General features: G+C 41.1%; 1 protein-coding gene across 1 annotated transcript; it reads left to right on the top strand.

Annotated features, from left to right (window-relative positions):
- The first annotated feature begins 3205 nt into the window (after nt 1–3205).
- On the top strand, nt 3206–9551 carry LOC133012881 (uncharacterized). The gene is made up of 9 exons (XM_061080354.1): nt 3206–3260; nt 3363–3599; nt 3768–3988; nt 4079–4206; nt 8074–8186; nt 8322–8558; nt 8738–8961; nt 9052–9179; nt 9410–9551. Exons 1-9 carry the CDS (start codon nt 3206–3208, stop codon nt 9549–9551), a joined length of 1485 nt encoding a protein of 494 aa, XP_060936337.1.
- The last annotated feature ends 394 nt before the right edge of the window (nt 9552–9945 follow it).

The raw sequence follows: 9945 nt of genomic DNA, 5'->3' as shown, positions 1-9945 counted from the left end.
AAACGCCAAGCAGAAGAAAATTCCTGCTGAGATACTATTAACACATCAGCTGTCCTACCTGTGGTGAGAATACACTTAACCATGTTTACACACCTTTCTGGAATGCATGTAAGGCTCTACCTCGCCCCCCCCAATCGGCAAATCAGATCATGCCAAACTTACAGCATTGACCAACGCCTACAACTCAGATGATCTAGAGCAGTGGTCCCCAACCTTTTTTGCACCACGGACCGGTTGGATGTCAGACAATATTTTCACGGACCGGCCTTTAAGTAGTGGCTACGGAGCCTCACTACGGAGTCCCTCTGGTACGGCCTCTGGTGACATCGGTAGATTTTTTTTTAATTTAACGAAATTAAAGAATTGTTAATACGCGGCCTCAAATTAATTTTTTGCAATGTTTTTACATGTATTTACCATGCATGGACACAAATTACTACTACTACTAATATTAATTCATATTTCACACCAATCACAATATAATTATTAAACGAATGAACGAGATGACGCCTGTGCGCGTCTGGAGACAGACCGTGTGTGGCGGATAAATACGACAGAATAAAATGATATACGACTAGCATTAAATCTGGGGTATTTTCTAAATATAATAATAATAAATGTGAAACTGATGTGTATTCTTATGCAACTTTATTAGCAGCGTCCTCGTAACATGGCACCAACAACACAACAGTGAGTAACAATGAATAAATCACAAATAAAAAACAAATATAAAGTGCATGAAACATATAACTAACCACAATGCTGAATCAGTGGAAGCCCTGAGCCTGTTTCTCTGCAACAAGGCGGTCCCATCTAGGGCTAATAGTGACAATGACACCCGAAGTGTGTTGCTGATGTCCAGTCTACTCGTAATTTCTTTTTGGTTGCCGTCGTAATGTCGGAAATGGCAACAGAGTTTTTAGTGCTGTTGTGGCGATCTCAGGGTATTCTGCCGTGACTTTCATCCAGGACACTGGCAGAGATGTTTTCTCAAACATACTTTTAAGGCCGCCGTCATTTGCAATCTCCAGCAGCTTATGTTCTCCTTGCACAGACATGCTGGATTCACCTGGTTGGTTGACAAATGGTTCCGACAAATACCATGTGCGTTTGTGTTTAGCGAAAAAATCACGTGACCGAGACAAGAGTCTTGACATATGTAAAGCATGAGTCATAACGGAGAGGATCCGGTCATTTTTCAAAAATAAAACACCGTTCAGAATTAGATAATGAATAAAACAGAAATAATGTAAGTTGTTTATTCTTTCTGTGCGGCCCGGTACCAAATGACCCACGGCCCGGTACCGGTCCGCAGCCCGGGGATGGGGACCACTGATCTAGAGGAGTACAGGAAGTCCAGGTACGCGCTCCAGAGGGCTGCATGCAGTGCAAAGAGACAGTAGAGGGACAAAGTGGAGTCTCACGTCCAGGGCTCCAACACTAACACATGGGCTGGACTAAGAAACCATCACAGACCGCAAAAGGAAGACCAGCAGTGCGGATGTAGTGTCTTCATCTCTCCCAGATGAACTGAACACCTTCTGTGCTCGCTTTGAGTTGAAGTCCCTGTCTGTAATGCTTACACAGCATTAGAAACGTTGACAAATGTGTTTTAATATTTAAGGATAAGATCAAATGTTCATTGTGCAAGCATTATAAGCAGTTTCTCTCTCTCTCTCTCTCTCTCTCTCTCTCTCTCTCTCTCTCTCTCTCTCTCTCTCTCTCTCTCTCTCTCTCTCTCTCTCTCTCTCTCTCTCTCTCTCTCTCTCTCTCTCTCTCTCTCTCTCTCTCTCAGAGTGATGTAATCTCAGTGTTTACCGACTTCCATTATAAGTGGCAGCTCAAGAGTTAACTAAAAACAAAGGGTGTGTCTGACACGTTGCTTTAACTCTCAGTATAAACACATTTGCATGAATCAGTCTGCCCACTGTGTGTTTTTATCTCACAGTTAAATCTTGAATCTAACCTGGGCCAGCTTGGTACGTGCAGCTACGCCTTCTACAGCTCATGTAAGAAAGGAGGTCAATCCCTATTGTTCACTACTCTTCAAGTTGTTTTCATGGTTGCAAACGTCAGATGTGTATATATGACACAGAATGCTTGGTTACATTAAAACGCATAAAAAAATATGTGGGTTGTTTTGGATGATAATGTAGATACGTTTCTATAATATTTAAAAATATTTACCCCAAACAATTAGGTTTTAGGTGCATTATTTTCTCTTGCATGTAAAATGGCTGCCATGGTGCATTTTTCTGTATCACTTTGGAGATAAATTAAGTCTTCATGGATCGGGCTTCATAATCATTTAAACTTATACACTTCTGCTTCTTTAGGAAAACTAATTCTAATGTGCATATACTTTAGGCCCATTTTTAGATTTTTGTGTGTTGCTTCTCTACTAGAGCTGTTACTAACCTGTGAAGAAAAAATATCCAATATATGTTCACTGCACCAAAACAACAAGTATAAGGACCCCAGTGAATTTTTGTGAAAGTTGATACAAGAAAGTAATGAAGTGCTATTCTAGATGTTTCACAAATGTGTCATCAGTAAAGGCAACTCTGAGAGAGGAGCTGGGCACTGCCAGAAAGGAGGAGGAGACGAGTGGAACCCGGGTGCCAGTAAATATCTGCGAGTGCACGAGAGGGCGAGATGAGTTAACATAATGAAGAGAAAGAGTCATGGCTGAGACTTATGTATTTCTTTGATAAGTCCACACAAGCACCGCTGTCATTTTCTGGATCTGGAAAAAGACATTCGACATTGCACTCATTATTTTTACAAAGTATAGGTCCCTATTTTTCGCGTAATTGCATCCGAGATTTTTACAATTGCAAGTGGCCTTTTGTATTTGTGGCTCGTCTTGTGTTTCCACACCCTTTTCCATTAGAAAAAATGGCATCTCATTATTGTTTAATGACAACCTCTGACTCGAGTGCCACGAAATGTAATGAAATTCCTGGCTATGTGTTGATCAAGTCCAACTGGCAATACATTTGAAATGAATGAAAACATACTTGTAAACGTTCCAAAATAAAAAAAACAGCCTGCAGAACCAGTTTTGGGGATTTTTGGTATCAGTCCAGATAAGGTATATAAGGCACACAAAACTGATCGACTGAAGGACAGCAGCTCCACAGAGAAGAGAGCGGTTCATCCATTGTTGCATTGCAGAGGACAGACTCACTAACACAGAGACAACATGAAAGCTGCTGCAGCCTTCTTGCTGGTGCTGGGTTGCCTGGCCGTCAGTCATGGTAAGTCAAGATTCACATTTGACTTATCACAGTCTTAATCGTTGAATCGTCGTTCTATTCCATTTTTCTACCTTCAGATAAATCATGATTTTGTCTTCACAGCATGGAGATGCAGCGAGGGTCCGCGGCTGAATTACGCCAGACAGGTTGATGCTGGAATGGGAAAAGTGGTTGGAACAGACATTTACAAGCGGGCCTATTTCCTGAGTGGACGGTCCTGGTACAGACTCGGCACTACCGCCCTCAAGCATGTCTCAGTGGGACCTTCAGGAACGTGGGGGACTGACGCCGCCAACAGGGTCCACAAATTGGTAGCTGGAAACTTCAAACGAGTCAATGGTAACTATTCTTATTATGATCATCATGTTGTTTGTTTACGGTTTAATGTATTGTAGCTACGGCACTCTCCACATTTACAGTTCACACAGTGCTCGACGACTAATTGACCTGTACCAATGTATAATTGTACTGTAATGGTAATATAATAACCCATGTGTTGGTCTTCAGGTCTGACCATGCAGCAGGTAGATGCTGGTGGTGATGGGCAGGTCGTCGGGGTAAGCCCCTCCTATCGCATCTACTGTATGAGAGAGGCTTATGCTTTGCCATACTATGGAGCGGGCAATGGCAGGTGGACAAACATTGCTGGAGGCCTGAAGTACTTCAGCTGCAGCCCAAAGAGCGGATGCTGGGGAATTAACCGACAATCCAGAGTTTATGCCACTGCGGTTAGTAGCTGTTGCATCTCATATTGTCATTTACTGTACTCACTCAGAGATCGTGGCAACATCACCATGTATGTGTTCTTCTTATGACAGGGAATATCACCAACCACCTGCAGGAATAGTGGCTGGAGATACGTGTCAGGGCTAGCAATGACAATGATTGAAGTGGGGACAGACGGAAGCGTTTTTGGAGTGAGTACAACGAGGAAGCTCTACCAAAGGTAAGTCAGCAGTCCTCAGAGACTCATTTATTACATACAAATATGTGTTTTACTGTGCACACATCATTGCAGTAGGTATAATTTTAGAACAAGAGACACAAGTGCGCAGTATTCTAAACATGTCTCTGTCTTTAATGGAATTACATCTGGCATCGAAAGAGCAAAAAAATGAAAATCTGAAGTCAACATATAATAACAGTGATGTAATTGACAATTGTCTTTCAATACTGTAAGCCGAGACTTGAGTCTCTCCTTCACTTAGTGTCAAGCTTACAAACAGCAAAGTGCAGCGCTCCTCATGCAACACTTGTACCTTAGATATGAAGAGTGAGAATCACAGCACTCAGTTCATGTCTATTCATAAAAACACGTGTTTGACTTTCCTCTCATCAGAGTTGGCATCAGCGCAAGTCGCCCACAAGGCTCAGGTTGGCGTTTAATCCCGATGTGCATGACCGTCCAGCACGTGTCCTATGACCTGCGCCAGCTCTGGGTCGTCACCACCTCTCGCTTGCTCATGAAATGCGTCCACTAATGTCATGAGTATGGCAGATGATAGATGAGCACCAATCACTGTTTGTCTCAGCTGTCATCCGTTTACATGTCTTTCTTTTCTTCAGATGATTTGATTTTTTTCCCGAAATATACAAATCTTTGGTATAACTCATTTTTCTCCTCTGCTTATCTCAGTATCAATACAGAAAATCTCTTATCAGTATTTTAAAAAAAATTGTAGGTTATGAGCACATTTAAAAAGTGACAAAAACAAGTATGCAATGTAAATTGCATCAAGCAAAATGTTATTTGAAAAACTAAATTAATTTAATTGCAAGACAAACAAATCTTCCTGCCAGTTATTGTACTCTTTACAATGTTAATTAGTGATCATTTGAAGCCATCTCATCAGATATTTGCCCTGCAATTAAATATTTGTGCTGTAGTGAATGTGGTATTTTAAAGAAAGAAAAATGTAAACATTGTTGGATCCTCCTAACAAAATGTACCAAAGAACTGTAACTTTGCTGAAAAGCTCTCTTTTGGGGTCTGTGTGGTTTAAATATTTCTTCAAATCAATGTTCAAATTGCAAAATCAAATAAAAATTTCATAGCAGAACAATTACTGTGTCTGTCTGTTCTTCGAAGCCAGTCTGAATGCAAAACACACAGCTGCCAGTGAGTCGAGGAAAACACACCGTGCGTTGCAATCTCAGAATACCTGTGTATGCAAAACACCACGAGGGTTATCATTAACTGCTGATTTACTATTCCATCCCTGTCAAGAGTGAGATTTTTTGACTGTTACAAAAAAATGCTTTTAACCAGTAAACTTAGATCCATTAGCAAGGTCACAGCCCAACCACACCTTTAACCTGCCATGGAGCCAACCTGGTTAACCGCCTGTGTTGGCAGGTCAACCGGCCTTGGCCTTGGCCTTTTTGGAAACGGAGGGCTCTACTTCCTACTTCTACTTCATACGACATTTCTGTTGAAAAGTGTTTGCGACGCCGCTGGAGCTGCCACTCCTGGCAAACGACCTAGATAACTGAGGTTTAGCAACCTAACTGGTATGTTGTATGGGTGGGGATCTTAGCCCAGCCTCCACGCACTGCATTCTCAAGACTTTTTTTTTTTTAATATTTAATTTTCAGGGAGAGACACGTCAGCCAAAACTTAGGGGAAGAACTTAGAGAAGTAACACTTTAAGACTTGGGGAAGATCTTTTTACCACATGTTCCAGCAGACAATCCCCCCCCTTACACTTCCCAGCTCCTAATAGGCCAGATGGGACATTTAGTCCCTCCACCAAATTCTTGGTCTAACGCTGTAATCCATGATCTCCTCCCAGTTGGGTTTGTCTGGAAACCGTCCGTAGAGGGCACCTCTTGCTGAGATGCCCAGACCACCTCAACTGTAAAACTGGAATTGAACTGTATAGAAAGTTAGATTCGCTTTTTGGGGTTTGTATGAAATAAAAAAAACCCTTATTTCAAAAATCACCAATAAGAATATTTGTTACTGATTAAGCTAAATCACTATAAACTGCAGCACTACAGTGTAAACTGAAAAGTTGGATGGTCACATTGATATCATTTTATATCAAATGTAAACTTGATTTCTGCAACTCCTTTTTAATTTTACGTTATTTAATTAGTTGTCCATTAAGGGGGGAATCACAATTTACAATTACAAATACTTTGAACACCTTTAAACAATCAAAACACTTTTATTTTGTCCAGGTTAATTGGTTTACCAGGTTAGCAAGACTTTTTCCACTGTTAATCATCCTCGACCAACTTGACCATCGTAGCCAGTGTATGAGCAACACATGCTCTTTGTAGCTTTCATGGCCAGTCTGAAAATAAAATAAAAATAGAAAGTGACAGAAAAACTTTAACCTCTGAAGTCTTTTTGTTTTCTTTCATAGAAATGTCGGTATGAGATGAGTGGGGATGGTAAAACTAAATGTTCTCTTTTCGCTTCTTTAACAGCCTGCAGAACCTGTTCGGGCTCTGACTTAACACCTGGTTCGTGTGTTACTGGAATATGAATGTTAGGAGCATGACAGCATACCGAGTGGCCGCAGGTGAAAGGGGAGGGGGAAAGAGAATGAATTTCAAACAAAATACATGTGTACAATGTAGACAAGCAGAAAAGAATAAATTAGAATTATAAATGACAAATACCTTTTGACCGCATGTTACAGACAGGCTGGTCATGCAAACACCAAATCTTTGAAGGCCATGGCTGTTGAGGTCCCTAGCGCTCAGAGGGGGAGTGGGCTCGTCTCACACACCATGTGTGAGGAAGTGTCTTCTTGTCTCTGTCATGTAATGCACAGATCTGTACATGTTTTAGCTGTATCTTTCCTTTAATTTGAGTCCAATGCACCTGTCTGTCTTGATGATAAGCTTTGAAGTCATTTCCTGATATCTCCCAGGCCCATATACAGTATGTCATCTTCAATCCTCACTTTCTTTATCGTTTCCATATATAAGCCACACTAATATGTGCCTTTACATTTTTTCTTCAAGGTTTATTTCCCTTTTGGGGTTAAAGTTGTACATTTTTATTTCAAAACTTTTAATTATTATCAGACATCATAAAGTGATACAAAATAATGAATATTCTCATTCTAGAGTGGCAAGATAATGAGATTTTGAACATCAGGAACTACAACACAGTTGACAGGTAAAAAGACACCGCTTGTTACATCCATGTGTGAAGTCGATTTTTCTCTTTAATTTAGTTTCTGAATGCTCTTTATTTCCTTGAGCTTCAGAATTGCCTCCTTTATTTTGTATATCTGTCTTTTGGACTCCTGCCGAGCTCACCATACAACACAGCTCTCCATGCATTTGGGTTCCCCCATTTAAACAAATATTTCCTTATTACAAAATTGAATTCAACAACAAATTTATTTAGGGCATCCACTGCAGGTGAATGTGTGCCAAAATCAAATGCTACTTGTTTGCATATCTATGACTTCATAATCAAAATTCATATATATATTTTTAAAGCTACTCATACTTTGGTGGAAGTCTAGCTCCTTTTATGTATACGCAGCCAGTTTAAAAACTGCAGCACTGCTTTCAACCAAAAAGAGGGTTCTTGGGTCGTCACGTGGGACTAGACTGCGGCAAATTGTGACAACATTCCTGTTTTTTTGGAAAGTCAAGGTTTGAAAACAACGAAAACAAGCCTAGAGCAACTATATTTAATTGTACCTCAGCAGCATTTCTTCCAAAGATGTCACACCGGTTAAACATTTCCCGACAAACTTCCTGGAAAACCTGTTTTGGAGGGAATTTAGAAAGGGTTAGGGTATATATAGAGGCTACTCTAAACAGGTGGGTGTCAGGACAACAGCTCCACAGAGAGAAGCCAGAAGTTGATCCACAGTTGCACTGCAGAGCACAGAGACAACATGAAAGCTGTTGCGGTCTTATTCCTGCTGCTGTCTTGCCTGGCAGTCAGTCATGGTAAGTTGAGATTCAAATCTTGTTTGTTTCCTAATCGTTCGTTGAAACTGTTTATGGCGATATTCATTTGATTTTTCTCCCATTGAACAAACAATAATGGTTCCACTCACATGAAACCGAACTCTGTCTTCACAGCATGGAACTGCACCGAGGCTCCGCGGCTGTACAACGCCAAACAGGTTGACGCTGGAATGGGAAAGGTGGTTGCAACAGACATTCACAAGCGGGCCTTTTTCCTGAGTGGACGGTACTGGTACAGACTGGGCACAGTCTCTCTCGTACATGTCTCAGTGGGACCTTCAGGAACATGGGGGACTGACGCTTTAAGCAGGGCCCACAAATTGGTCGCTGGAAACTTCAATCTAGCCAATGGTAACTATTAATATTATTGTGTTTGTATGATCATCATGCTGTTTGTTTACGGTTTAATGTATTGTAGCTACAGCATTCTCCACATTTTCAGTTCACACAGTGCTCGACAACTAATTGACCTGTACCTATGTATTGTAGTACTGTAATGGTGATATAATAACCCATGTTTTGGTCTTCAGGTCTGACCATGCAGCAGGTAGATGCTGGTGGTGATGGGCAGGTCGTCGGATCAAGGCCCTCCAACTATCTCGCCTACTGTCTGAGAGAGGCTTATGCTTTGCCCTTCTATGGAGCGGGCGGTATCGGCTGGTCTTACCTTGCAAAAGCCCTGAAGTACATCAGCTGTGGCCCACTGTACGGATGCTGGGGCGTTGACTCAAGTTCCCGTGTTTATCTCACTAGGGTGAGTTGCTGTAGCATCTCATATTGTCATTTACTGTACTCACTCAGAGATCATGTAAACATCACCATGCATGTGTTCTTCTTATGACAGGCAATGTCACCAACCTCCTGCGGCACAAGTGGCTGGTTATACGTGTCAGGGATGGCAATGACAATGATTGAAGTGGCGACAGACGGAAGCGTTTTTGGAGTGAGTACAAGGGGCCAGGTCTACCAAAGGTAAGTCTCCAGTCCTCAGAGTCTCATATATTACATACAAATGTGTGTTTTACTGTGCACACATCATTGCAGTTCGTGTTCGTTAAGAACAAGAAACACAAGGGCACAGTATTCTCAACATGTCTTTAATTTGGCATCAAAAGAGCAAAACATAAAAATCTGAATCTCAATTTTTCATTGTCAGTTCATGTCGATTCTGAAACACTTGTGTATGACTTTCCTCCAATCAGAGTTGGCATCAGCAGTTCTCGCAGAGAAGGCACAGGTTGGAGTTTAGTCTCAATGTGCATGCCTGTCAAACACGTGAGCTACGACCTGCGCCAGCTTTGGGTCGTCACCACCTCTGGTTTGCTCATGAGATGCACCCACTAATGTCATGAGTGTGGCAGATGTTTAATGTGCACCGATCTGGAAAATGTTATCCTGTCTTCAGATTATTCAGTGCACACAATTCATAAATGATTAGCATTTAAAAAAAAATCCTTAAGGTTGAATCTTTGGTGTAAGTTTTCCTTTACCTCCTCTGCTTAGTATGTTGTGATTCTCTCCTAAATGTTTCTGTATTAATGTACACAATGTCTGATTGGCATTTTAAAGAACTTAAAGATAAAGACTGTAAATGTCATTAAACAAAAGGTTCAACGTTACGTTAAATGAATCATTTCTGAAGAATCCCCAGCATGTTTAATTTCTTCCTGCCAGTTGGTGTAATTCTTTTCTTCTCAATAAATGATAAAGGAAACAATTGAATCTTAACTTTTGTCAT

Source organism: Limanda limanda, chromosome 1, assembly GCF_963576545.1.
Source record: "Limanda limanda chromosome 1, fLimLim1.1, whole genome shotgun sequence".
Taxonomy (NCBI): Eukaryota; Metazoa; Chordata; class Actinopteri; order Pleuronectiformes; family Pleuronectidae; genus Limanda; species Limanda limanda.
This window is presented reverse-complemented; position numbering and strand designations above follow the sequence as displayed.

Coding starts and splice junctions, on each gene's coding strand:
- LOC133012881 (XM_061080354.1), top strand. CDS start 3,206: ATGAAAGCTGCTGCAGCCTTCTTGCTGGTGCTGGGTTGCCTGGCCGTC. Junction 8,962..9,051: donor CCCGTGTTTATCTCACTAGG/GTGAGTTGCTGT, acceptor TTCTTATGACAG/GCAATGTCACCAACCTCCTG. Junction 9,180..9,409: donor AGGGGCCAGGTCTACCAAAG/GTAAGTCTCCAG, acceptor TCCTCCAATCAG/AGTTGGCATCAGCAGTTCTC.